General features: G+C 44.4%; 1 protein-coding gene across 2 annotated transcripts; it reads left to right on the forward strand.

The window, feature by feature from the left end:
* On the forward strand, positions 1 to 12,493 carry uspl1 (ubiquitin specific peptidase like 1). Of its 2 annotated transcripts, XM_076750202.1 has the most exons (9): positions 13 to 136; positions 1,039 to 1,195; positions 1,717 to 1,839; positions 1,957 to 2,914; positions 4,821 to 4,931; positions 7,782 to 7,911; positions 8,491 to 8,616; positions 9,296 to 9,456; positions 10,099 to 12,493. In XM_076750202.1, the coding sequence occupies exons 2-9, from the start codon at positions 1,070 to 1,072 to the stop codon at positions 11,928 to 11,930; spliced, it is 3,567 nt and encodes a 1,188-aa protein (XP_076606317.1). In that variant the 5' UTR covers positions 13 to 136; positions 1,039 to 1,069; the 3' UTR covers positions 11,931 to 12,493. The 2 variants fall into 2 exon arrangements, with proteins under 2 accessions (XP_076606316.1, XP_076606317.1); XM_076750201.1 differs by having other exon boundaries at positions 1 to 1,195.
* Positions 12,494 to 13,064: the final 571 nt, after the last annotated feature.

Raw genomic sequence — 13,064 nt, forward strand, 5'->3', positions numbered from 1 at the left:
GAACGTTTCTAACACGATCTGCTAGAAGGATGCACATGGACCCTCTCCGCAGGCGGGGATCGACAAATACAGCTCTGCGTGGATGGATTTCATCGATCAGCATTGTAATATTAAATATAATTTGAATTTGGTATCGGTACGTATATTTTTTTATTCATGAAAACTGAAAATAAGACTCGTGAGCGACTAAAATCTTTTCCCGGGATTAGGCTAACATGTTAGCATGCTAGTCGCCAGGTGTTTAGATTGATAGTTCGTCCCTGTAAGCTTTGTTCATGTTTTTCTCATCAATAAGTTTGATTGGATTTAAAGTAAGTCAATACAGTCTTAATGCAGTGCCTAGGTAGGGGAAACAAGTGTTATGTGTCATCGTACATATTTTTTCTCGTAATTAAATGGAGTGGAATGCATCTGATGTATTTGACTTTGGAGATGTCCCTTCATTCAGTGTTATCAGCTTTATATTTCAACCGCATAAGTCCGTGGCTCACAATACAATATGTAACGCTAATCCTAACACAAAACGTTTTCTTCTGTATTACGAACTATTTTGAGTGCTGTTTCAGCAGTCCAGTGCTCAGACTCATGTGCTTCAGCCCAGGTGGGAGATCATACCCGAGCTGGTCTGGTCGTCCCACGTGTGGGCCTGCAAACATATCTTCAGGCTAATTTTGTGTATAGAGACAGGGAAACTGCTTGGATCCTGCCTTATTTCCTGTAATATTATGGATATTAGCAAAAACTATTCAGGTAAAAGGACTCACATAATCCTTGCAATCTTCATATTATGTGCACTTGTATCAAAACTGTAAATGCATTTTGCTCTTTATATACAAGTATGGATATTAAATTAATCACTGCATAAACAATGTAGAAAAAGCTTGGCTGACAAATTTCTACTCTTACGCAGGCATGAAAATTTTTGTACACACCTTCATGGTATCATGTTGTGGTCAAAGTGGAGTGCATTTCCATGTACCCTCATAACTTGTAGGCATTGAGTAACATGTCCAATGTGCTGCTGTATTCTCTCCTCAGCTCCTTCGGAGGTGAGCCAAGTTGCAGTGACATGCCGATGCTTTTTGAATGGCACCGGACAGCTATGGACCACAAGAGCAGGAGTGGTTTGCCAATGACTGGTGAAGACACTGGTTTGGGGGCTTTGGCCTCACCACTGGCGGGGTATTTGGGAAAAGTCAGTAGAGCTCATGTTTTCCTCTCAGTGTTGTCACTTGCGCAAAGCTGAATTGAATTTGAACGATGCTGTGACTGGGCAGTACCAATCCAAATTCAACAAAAGAAAACGGAAATCTTTGGTAGTAAAAGGCGAAAGTATTTGGTTCTGTACTACAAACGTGTTTTTGTTCCAACTTTATTCATTCAAGAAACTAATGGGTCACTACACTGTTTACTTTTAGGTTTCATTTACTTTTCTAAGTACTTCACACCTGCTGGTTCTGATAAAGTTCATCTTCACATGTGCCATTCAGCCTGATCAGGCTGAGGCTGGTGAGCAGAAATCTGCAGCCAAAGTACAAATCCAAATAATGTGCTTAATGTGCTTTAATGTCAAACATTACACATCCATCTCTGTATGTCCTTTAAAACTCTTTGATATCTTAAGTTTTAACATGAAATAGTGCAACTCATTTATTTTTTGAGGTCTGTGGTCTTTATGAATATCACATTTTCTTAATTTGATTTAATTTTTTTAAGGTTCAGGAAAGAGCTGCTTCACTCGAGTATTGTCCCTGGTGCACTTCAAAGGGCTTGACTTATGCTCTGCGCTCTTACCGCATCAACCTGCAGGAATCAGTCACCCTCTGCACAAACCCACAGGTAAGCCCAAGTACTGCGGTGACACACACACACAAAACCAGCCAATCGATCTGCAGGGTTTCATGTCATGTTTTTGTTTGCTGTCATGTTAACCTGTTTGCACCTGTTCCCACACAGTGCCTTTTCCCTCTGGTCAGCCGGTCCTTGGACGATGTTTTGGCCAGCTTGGATCCTGTGGAGCCCACTATTGGGAACAAAAGAAAGAATGTCGTGGCACTGGAAAAGGAAGAGTTGATCAAACCAAACAAACACCTGCGATCACATGGGCTTGACAATCTTGGCCCACAAAGTATTTCTGACAAACATAACAGCCAAGAAGAGCATGTTGCTGCAAACGTTGTCGGTCATGGCCAACGCGCAGCACCCAAAACAGATGGTGGAAAGGTAAATGGATACCACAGGGATTCTCCAGTTACAGAGAAAACCAGATGGGATTCATCACAGGATGAGGCTGGTGGACTGGAGGAGGAATCAAACAGTGCTGCTTGTGTGGATGGACTTGTCCCTCCTACGTGCTCGGTCTCACCTGGACACCTGCAGCGCTCATCGGACGCTGATGGGACTGAGCCTGCGCGCTCTCCTCACCACGTTGCTCTTGGCGTATCAGAGGTGAAGGATGACTTCAGGCAGGTGAAAAGTCCTCCTGAGGCACCAAACAGACGCTGCAGTCTTGAGTCCAGTCAGCCCTTTTCGTCAGGTGAGATCATTCGTTTAACTGAAATCGATACTCGGTCGCCTCGGCACAACGAGCAGACGGCGAGGACGGGACAGAAACCACTGGCTGCCGATGGCACCAAATCTAAGGACGCACAAAGCATTAAATCAGAAACTGGGGATTTGTCCTCTACCGCAATAACAGAGTCAGAGGAGCTTGTTCCTGTTCCGAATCGGATTTTCTGGAGGAACAGCGACAACCTGTGCTGGCTGGACTCACTGCTGGTTGCTTTGGTAAACTGTAAGAACTTGAGAAGGCGTCAACCTAAAGATGAGCCTCAGCAGTCGTCCATCTGGCGGCTGATGAGATCATATGAAGACATTTGTGCTGCCATCAAACTCCACCAACAGCCTGGCAGAGGTAAGTTAAACAGTCGAGAGACTTGTTGAACTCTTGCATTTGCATTTTGTAGTGTTGTGAAATTTAGAAATATTAAATTGACTCTTTGTTTCCTTTGTACTTGTTTGTTAAAATACACCTAGCCGCAACTACTGCTGTCACTTAAAGACCTGAGCCACCTGTGCTATCTCACTTTCTGTGCCTCCAGTGGTATCCAGCTGTGCAGATTGTTTTGGTTTCAGTTGCCCGGAGTCCTGTCGTTCATACGTGGATAACTGACTTAGCTTGAGTTGATCATTGATGGTGCAGAAAAAAGCTCGATTGGATGCAGTTTACAAAAATGTGTGTTTTCTCAACCATTATAAGCATTTTTGTTTCACAAAACTGAAGGTGAATGAACTGCAAAAAATATGCTGCAATGTTTTGGTGGCTCTGAGAGACACACACACGCACACACACACAGTCATGTGGAAAAGGTCCTCAGAGAGAGGGAGACAGCATGCGAGCAAGAGCTCATCACTTCAACAAATGTCAGAAGTGCAGCCGCATTGGCAGATGAAAGATGCGAGTTTGTTGAAGGGTTCCTGGCTGTTTGTGTGCAGTCACATGCTCAGCTGGAAAAAATGAAATAGCAATGTCCGTTTCTGGTCAAGCATTGTAAACAAGGAGTGTTGCCGGGACGTGAGAGCAGCCTCCATCAGACCCGCTTACCCTATGTGCTCCAGCTGCATATGGAGGCTGTCCTGCAGAAGATCCATTCAATGAACAACAGTGCAATGTTGTATTGCATCAGATTCATTGATATTCATTAAAATTTGAAGATTTTCTCATTGAGTTGTTGGAATTGTATTCATCCACCACACCCTCTCTATGCTTAAATCTTAAAACACAGAATGGAAAATGGAAAGCAAATACTTTTGTTGGTTGGATCACGACAGAGATGTTTTGGGGGTGAACCCATTACAGTCGTTTTCAGATAGAAACCCTGAAGAGACAGTCATGAACTCAATAAACTCTGACCATTGGAAACAGAAAACACATGACATTTGAGTGCAACATGATGACAGTGACATCATAAATACAGACTGTTCACATGGATTAAAACAATAAACAATAACATCAGTCACAGGCCGAACCACGTTCATTCAAATTATCTAACAACTATTTTAGAGGGGAAACGTTGTGAAGCACAGCAGGAACGTGCATAACATGAGCTTTATGTGTCTGACTCAATTACCCCGATGCCCGACTGCAACCACATGTCCAGCTCTCAGCCAGTCGTGATTGCTCGTAATGTTTTCAACTCTCTGCTCGTTTAGCCTGTATTTTAAAATGAGAGCGCAGCGTTACTTCATCCAGGATCAGCAAATTAATTCTCAGACTGCTTTCGAAGACCCAAATCAGATGGATGAGAATTAACAGGATAATCGGAGCTCAATAAAGTCCTAAAAAGTCCTGGATTAGTTAAGATCCGTTTGGTAAGAACAGGGCCTGGTTTTTAAGATATCCTTCCCAGAGATTTCTTCTGCAGCCTCAGTACAGTAGTGATGAATGAAACTTTGTTTGTGCTCTTAAAAACACAACAGCGATATGACTTTGCTCCATTGTGTTGCGATGGCGGCGGATGTTTGAGAGGGGGACACACATCAGAACCTGTGTGCGTCAAACTGAAAGTCTGCATTGCTGGATAACACGAGTATTCATTGAGAAAACACTGTTTTGTTTGTTTGTTTGCATGAAATGAAAATATTTTGGACAAGCACCAATCCTATTGCCATCTGACTGTTTTTCCATCAGCGACAAGTTGCAGATCCCGTTGTGCAAAAAGCATTTTAAATTAACTCACTGGTGAATAAGCTTTTCATTTTTATCAGAGAATGCGATGCTTTCATGTGCGGTTGACTCATCTGAAGCTGTCTCTGTCTAGATGGCGTCGTGATGGTGCCAAATCACGTGCTGCAAAAGGCCAATGCTGACCTACAGAGTCTCAGGATGTCGGCCTTCAAACTACTGCAGCCCAAGCTGCATTGCAAACTGGGTAAGCGCAGACACTGAGGACATACCCTGAATCGTGATTACTCAGTTTATGTCTGTTTCTGTTGACCCACAGTTCTGAGATGAAGCCTAACTGTAGACGCAGGTTTTTTGCATTCATCAAAAAGGTGTCAGCGTCGTACAGATTCAGGCTAGTGGCAGCCGAATAGTCATGTCCGTTTCAGGAGATGATACTATTGCTCAGAGCTGAATGAAGGTGGAAAGAAGTACCTGTGTGGTGATATATGATGGCACTGTTAAAGAACACATTTAGGCTAAAATCAACGCAGCAACACTGGAGGAGCATCACTCCACCAGGCTGTGATGTCCAAACCTACAAGAAATTCATTTCTACAGACAGATCAGGCAGCGTGTGCATACCACAGATTATCAATTATAAATGTAGAATGGAAACAAATGAAAGCGTGATGGACTCCACGGTGGATGCAACAAGCAGTATGAGGCTACACAAGTGAAAAAAAACGGCCAATTTAACAGCTGAATAAAACATCACCAGAGCAAACAGAGATGCGTGAACAATATAAACTGCAGCGCCTGCAGCCACAAACACATATTTTAAAGCAAAGAGAGCTGCACAGTTTTTACACACGGCATAGAACACACACACACACACACACACACACACACACACCAGTCCCCTCAGCCTCTCAGAAACAGCATTAAAGCCTTACACATGTCACTGAGGGAAGAAGTTCCTCAGCAGTGTAGAAAACGTAGAACGTAGAAGTCACAGCTGGAGGATCCACCATGAGCATCTTAGCATTTAGCCAAACCCAGCGTGCACTTCATGGTTATGCAACATCTTGGGTCTGTTTGATTTGTGTCGCTCAGCCTGCTCGCTAGGCCCCTACCTTTAACCCATAATGACATCATCCTTCATTTTAGTGCATTATTGTGCATTGTTGTACAAACCGCCCGGCCCGGCTCGGCTCAGGTGAGACTGCACCCAACGCCCCCTGACGCTGAGCCGGTGAACATACACATTCAACACGTATGCTTTCCTCAGTGTCAGCTAAAAGTGTCTCCTGTCTGTACATGGAGCTCTCTGGAGCTCTGCCCTCCTGCAGCCGTAGACACACCTGCAGCCTCAGACAGACAGACAGACAGACAGACAGACAGACAGACAGGTGAACAAACACAGCAGCAGCTTCTTCTCTGCTGCAGCGGCTGATTTGCCTCCTTTTGTTTATTCCATTCACACACGTTTCATCGACACTTCGTCGTGTGACTTCTGTTTTTACTGTGTAATGGATGCGACTTGAAATGTGGCCAAGTACAATACCATGTCATTAACAAGGCTAATTGTAAAAAAAAGTACACAAAAAGCAATTTTGTTACAGTAATTACAATAAATTAAATTCATCATTTCCCTGCAAATGAGTTCTGAGTGGTTTTAGAGATGCATGACGTGTCATACCTGAGGTTTATTTGCGAGTTTTTCCCGGAAAGTTTTGGCAGCGCACCAGTTATCTGGCAGTTGCTGCATGCTAGTCAGCTTAACCCGGTTAGTCAAGCTCGTGTCGTGTCAACACACATGAGCGACCGAAGCTGGAGGATCCTCCCATTCCTGTATGGGCACATTAAGACTTCCTGATTAGTTACAGCGAAAATAGATAAAGATTAGTGTCAAACAGCGAGCTGACGTTGTTGACAGACGTCGGGTTCGTCTGCGCAAACACTTCAAACATGCCACGAACGACAGCATCGCCCGAATGTGTCGATTAACGCAATGAGACAAAAAGAGTGGACGGCGATTCCCTCCACCCACGTTCGGTCAGAGAGGGTACAGAATGTCAGCGTGTGGTCAGAGCGCACGAGGCTCACTATTATGTGCCTCCACATGTGCATTTTAGTCAGTCTGTTGTGCTGCGCTGTATAAATGAGCTCAGGCTGCAGTTGTGTTGAAGAGCACTGCAGGAACGATCAATTATTATTCATTTTTCTTATTGACAATAGGACCGTATGTGAGTGCTAGTTATACACCGAACCTTGAACTTTGTGTACGGCCCTTATATAAAAACATAGCTTCTTTTAAAGTGTGCTTCTGAAGCCACCAGCAGAACAGGAACCGTGTGCAAACTGTGTCAAGCTACCGTGAGCGAAGGAGAGATGTCTGAGCAAATACTTTTCAAACTCAACAACACAACGCTCCCAGGCCCCTCAAGCCTTCTGTTCATGAATATTAGATTTCATATAACCTAATGCCACTTTTCTGAGAGATTACAGTGACAAAAAGAAAGTATTTAAAGGAGAAGTCTGTCTGGTTTCGTCTGCAAAATGAACTCGCGTAGCTTATACACCATGTAATTAAAGCTCCATGTGAATTTTTCAAAGGGCTTCAATGTTTAGTTTTTTTTCTACTCTGATGTATTGTGCTTCGACATATTTGGCGTCTCACTTGCTGCTCATGAGTCCTTGTTTAGTAACCAAAGCAAGAGTTAATCTCTTTGTTTCAAAGCAACCATTATCATCATGATAATCACAGAAAGTGACGAGTCTGGGCGTGCAAACCTCAGATTTTGCTTCGCTTGTTGCAGCCAAGTCTTTACATTATATGAAAGAGGGAAAGCTTTCTTGGTGGTTGTCACTCTTTGCAAACTGACAGCGGAGAGGGAGACGGGGTAGCAATGCAGACATAGTTCAGACGCAGGCAGAAGAGGCATACTAGCCATTTTCAGGTCTGCTGACACATGTGATCTCTAAACTCCAGCCCGCACCTCATGCACACATTCACTTCTTTAAAATTGCCTGGAAATGGAGAGTGTAAACACAGCTTCTGTCAGCACTCGTCCCTGTGGCGGCGCTCTAACTGCTGCGTGTTTGTGCTTTTCAGGCCAGAGGGAAACTCCGGTGTTTGCGTTGCCTCTGCTGCTTACCATGGACTCCTGCGCGGAGCCTCTCTTCCAGTCGACCTTTCTCTGGGAGTTCGAGTGCAGCGAATGCAAAAGTGCCTCAAAAGAAAGGTAGGCCGTGAAACACGTGACATGTCGCACTTGAATCAGTGAGCGTGTTGTCTTTTGGAAACTTGCTTTAGAGACAGAAAGCACAGAGAAAGTAATTGTGTTGAAAGTAATCGTGTTGCCTCAGGTTTGTTTGGGGGAAAGAAAAGGAAGTATATGAAGTAATGAGTCATTGAAGGCAAGCTGCTATAAACTCCTTGTAATAAGGTTTCTTTTTTCCCTTTAATCTCTTAACACATTACCTCATTTATCCACAAGTGAGGGTGAACAGTGGATTGTTGATTGATATCTAGTAACGGCTTAAAACTCTCAGTTCATTACGTTTGGGTAATTAGCAAGATGTTTGATGGCGGGAAAAAACGTGTTCTCTAAAGCTATTTAGGAGGTTTTGACTGAAGATTTTTACAAGGAGTGGAAATGATCTGTTCAGGGTAATAGTTTGTGGTCATAGTTTGGCCCTGTGATGTAACATTATGCTCCCACCATGTCCTCTGGAAGCAGTTGACCACTCCATCTTATTAAATGCTACCTGGGCTGTGTAAGTGTATAAAAGCTGAATGCATCTCGTGCTGGATTTTTCAGGCTTGTGAAGACTCTCCCCACCCTCACAAACATCTGCCCTGATTGGCGTCCGCTTCACGCCGTTCAGTCGGCGCCGTGCAACGTGTGCCGCAAGAAGAATCAGAGGAGGACTATGGTGCTGGAGAGGTAAGAATCAAACTGTTAGTGTGTCCACTTTTAGTCTTAAATGTTGTGTATTAACAGAGGCTTTTGCAATGACTCGCCTTTTTGGAATACACAATGGTGTGATTTTAGTCCGAATTTGCTTCGGATTTGCAAAGTAATGACATCTTCTCTTTGGAAATGGCGACACTGTAGTTGTTGGAGCACAGAGGCTAACATGATTACTATGTCAACACCAGGCGTCCTTTTAATATGCAGTATTAGTTGTTGAATAATTAATGCTTATATACGGGCAGAGGGGCTTTCTCAGTGTCTCCAGATTATTCACAACAAAGTCAGCGTGAAAACACACAAATATTCTCTTCCAAGTCCAGCAGAAGTTCCAGGATTTAAAGAAACGTGTACACCCCCACCTCCACGTTAACCAATCAAACGCCTACAGATGTTGAGCCAAAGCTCTCTGTGTCTAAAGTGGCTCTAACTGATCGCCAGGACGAATGAAATTACCAGTTAATTATGACTCGACGCATAAATTGTTTGCAGAATTAGAGATTAATCTTTTAAATTTGAATGTCCACAAGCTAATATTAACTGCAGCCATCTTATAGTAGCACACCTCTTCCAATGATAACACATTAGGAGGGGTGGGAACGAGAAAAAAGGTGCAGTTCAAAGTTTGAATCACACTTTGTGTTTTCTTCAGAGTGCCTCCAGTGTTTGTGCTGCACTTTGTGGAGGGGCTGCCTGACAGCGATGTCAGAATGTACACCTTCACCTTCGAGGGGAAACACTACTCCGTCACCACTGTCATACAGTACAACCAGCAACTGAGGCACTTTGTCACCTGGATTTGTAATTCTGATGGTAAGTATTATAAGTTTATGGTTTTATTCCCCTTTTTAACTGATGTGATAAGTGAACGTTATCTATGCCATTGACTTTGCTAAAATATAGGTCAATGGGCTCTGCGTGCTGTCATTAGTTGCAGTATATTTACACGAATAACTGAAGCCGAAAGTCAGAGAACACTTTCTCTTCTTCTCTCTATTAATTAAAGTTATATTTGCAGTTTCAAACTACAAACGCTGGAGCTCATGGTTGAGTCACATGAAGGGTGATATTTATATTCCTCTACATCGTAGTTAGCCAACAGCACATTCTGCTGGATAATTCATGCAGTGTTAAAACTACAGAAGCCATTTAGGGCTTGTTTCCTTGTCATTTATAAAGAATGTATCTGCGGCAGAGTGCAGCTCGGGCTACATGTTTTCTGTCCAAGCGTGACCCGAATCCAACAGGCCTTCTCTTTTTTCATTTACGACCTGAGTCCGATGCAGTTAATGCAAGTTTGTATTTCCCTGTCACGCAGTTGTTGTTATCATGGCTACACCTTGCCTATTTACCCTGATTACACATGTATTGGCACCTTGTAAATGACCACCAGCATTGCTGCATGTGTTTTTTTTTGATGCTCTAACTCTGTGTTGTGGCACCTGTTCCTGGCAGGATCGTGGCTGGAATATGACGACTTGAAACATCCCGACTGTAAAACCCATAAACAGCTTCCGGTCCCCGCAGAGGAGATCCACGTTGTCTTCTGGGAGTTAGAGGAGCATAAAGAGCCTGCAGCCTGCTCTCCATCCAGCACTTTAGCAGAATGCCACCCATCTAAAAAGGAGAGTATCCGCAGTCCTGGTGACAAGGACGTGATGGTGGATGCGTTGTTGGCGCCCTCTTTGGATCACTCTCTCCTCGCGTCTCACGGTGACAGCGACATCGTCTGTGCACTCACAGCATCTGAAGACCATAGCAACATCATGGACACGACGGTCACAGCTGGTGTTGATACGTCGATAGGTTCCACAACGCTGCTCGACGCCTTTGAGGGCCTTTCCCATAATGACATCATTACGCTCACGCTGGTGGAATTGAAAGCGGATTCAGAAATGCAGCCTGGAAACGGCAATGGACAAACTCAGGATGTGAGTCTTCCCGGCGGGACTGAAATGTTTGACTCTACACCGGATAGCTCCTCCACTGTAATAGGTAGTGAAATGCCTCATGGTCCTGTTGTTGAGCTGCCCACCACCTCCAACGCATCTGAACCTGAGGACGGCTCGCCGAGTGAGCTTAAATTTGTGCCTGCTGCAAGGGGAGGACGAGGAAGAGGGAGAGGAATTGGCAGGAGCCAAACCAGACAGATGAGTAAAAAAGCAGCGTCGTCCAAAGCAGCTCCACATATTTCACCGTCTGCCTCTTCAGAGCCCTCCAAAGTGAACAGTAACACACCTGCGAGGACTGATCCCACTCAGGATAACACACCACCTGTTGAAACTGCACAGCAAACATCCCCCGTGTCCTCTACCAATACCTCGCCCTTGTCCGCCAGTCAGAAAAGTCCCACAATGCTGCCAGCAGTACATGAGAACAGCTGCTGGTCCTTCCTGATCAGCAAACATCCTCTACATCAAGTTCAAAAGCCAGCCGATAAACTCGCCTCCACCCCGGCCACGCAAGTAAAGCCCAGTCCTCCCATTCACTCTACCCCCATCCCTGTGAAGAAACAGCAGGTTCCTGGAAGACTCTTCCCTAAACCACAGCTGAAGACAGAGGACAGTCAGGGTCTCCCGCCAAAAGCTGCAGAAATGTACAACGCATTCGGCGCCAAGAGCTCAAGCATCTCGAGTCCGCCGCTCCCACCCCCGGCACTCCTCAATGGCAAGTCAAAGCTGTGCCAATCCATAACTTCCAACCAGCAGACATTACTAATGAACACTACAGCGGTGTGTGGTACGTCACTTCCTGTGCCTGGACCAAAGGGGCTGCTTGAAATGTCCTCCTCAAAGAAACGCAGCAGCCGGTCCTCGAAGGTCCCTGAAGGCCTCAGCGACACCGAAGCCCTCCGATACAAGCTGATAAAGAAGCTGAAGGCGAAGAAGAAGAAGCTCGCTAAGCTGAATGAAATGTTGAGTCATCAGGGAGGAGCTGGCCTCCGACCGGACAGCACTTACCTGGACTCTCCGAACACCGTCACCTCCAGCACCTATGACGGCTCCATCTGCGACGACTTCTTCTCAGACCTGCTCTCGCCGGCAACCACAGCAAGCAACCTCTCGCCAGACAGTACTGGCTTCCTGGAGATGCTCACCAACGGGCAAGATGGAGCGAACCAGCTGGACTGCGGGGTCAGTGCGGCCGACGCAGCGCCACAGGTGAACACTTGCATGAACGAGCCCAACGCCGACAACTTCCTTGACAACTTCCTCTCGCAGGCCGTGGCTCAGAGACCGACTGAGATGGAGACCGAGGCACTAAGTGCACTTGAACTTTTCGTCTAAGCTGTGGGGGCGGATGTTGTCTCCAAGCACAGATAATATTAGCCTTGGCTTGGTATGATGAGAAAATTATGCAAAATGCACTCGTTTACACCTCATCTATCACTCAGAAGCGCTGGTCCTCAGCAGCCGAGTCCACATGAAGATGCAAGTTTGAAGTGCCGGGTGTGTTTACTGTATGTTGCTGTTCATTTAGATGAGTTAATTAAGTTTGTATGTATGTGAAATAATGCAGGCAGCATGTTGTATCATGCATAACACTTGTAAATCATGCATCTTGAACTTTTTTCTGAAAGTTTGGCATTGTGTTACATCTGACTCCATACTTTGAAGTGTAAATATTGTATGTAACTCGGTTGTATGAAGCTTTGACAGTCAAAGCCGTTTGTTTGCTGTTTTGTTATTTTGACAAATGAAATTGAAAAATTTTTTGCATCATTTAATAAATACTTTAAATGACTCCTGTGTTTGTCGTACAAAATGTTGGAGTTTTTCTAAAATTTAAGTAAATGTTTGTGCTGTTTTGCTAAAATAATGAATAGGGGAATAAAATACTTTGATTTTTTTTTTTTAAACATTGACATGGATCTAAGTGTTTGTAGTCATTGAAGTACCCAATTATTTATGTCACAAATAGTAATTAGGTACCAATTCTGAAAAGTTAAAAGTGACCTGTAAATACATTAAATCTGGCATCTAGCAAGATTGCAGCCTAAAAGAATTCAAGTTTCCCTTTGCACTGATGTCAAGCGAACATAATTCCTCTTAATTAGGACCCATAAATGTTTTTTTTTAGAAAAATATGTACAGTGCTGATGTAATTGCCAGGTGCTTGGTGCTTGTTTTCGCAGCCAGATAAACAAACATGAACTCTAACGAATGAGTGTTGTCTTGTTATTGGACAGCATGCATTTAGTCTAAATTGTCTGCTCCTTTCATGTCTTTCAAACGAGTGAAGATGGTCATCAACTAACCTGTCTTGGCAGGCGTTCATGAGCCACCTAGCGGCCACTGTGTGACGGGGGACACCAGTGTGTCGAATGAGCCTAAGATGGTTAATTGTTAGACACACAAATACAACGTGGGTTTACAACATTCATACCGTGATCGATGCTCTTTTATAGCGCAAAAGAGTCG

This window comes from Chaetodon auriga, chromosome 15 (genome assembly GCF_051107435.1).
Source record: "Chaetodon auriga isolate fChaAug3 chromosome 15, fChaAug3.hap1, whole genome shotgun sequence".
Taxonomy (NCBI): Eukaryota; Metazoa; Chordata; class Actinopteri; order Chaetodontiformes; family Chaetodontidae; genus Chaetodon; species Chaetodon auriga.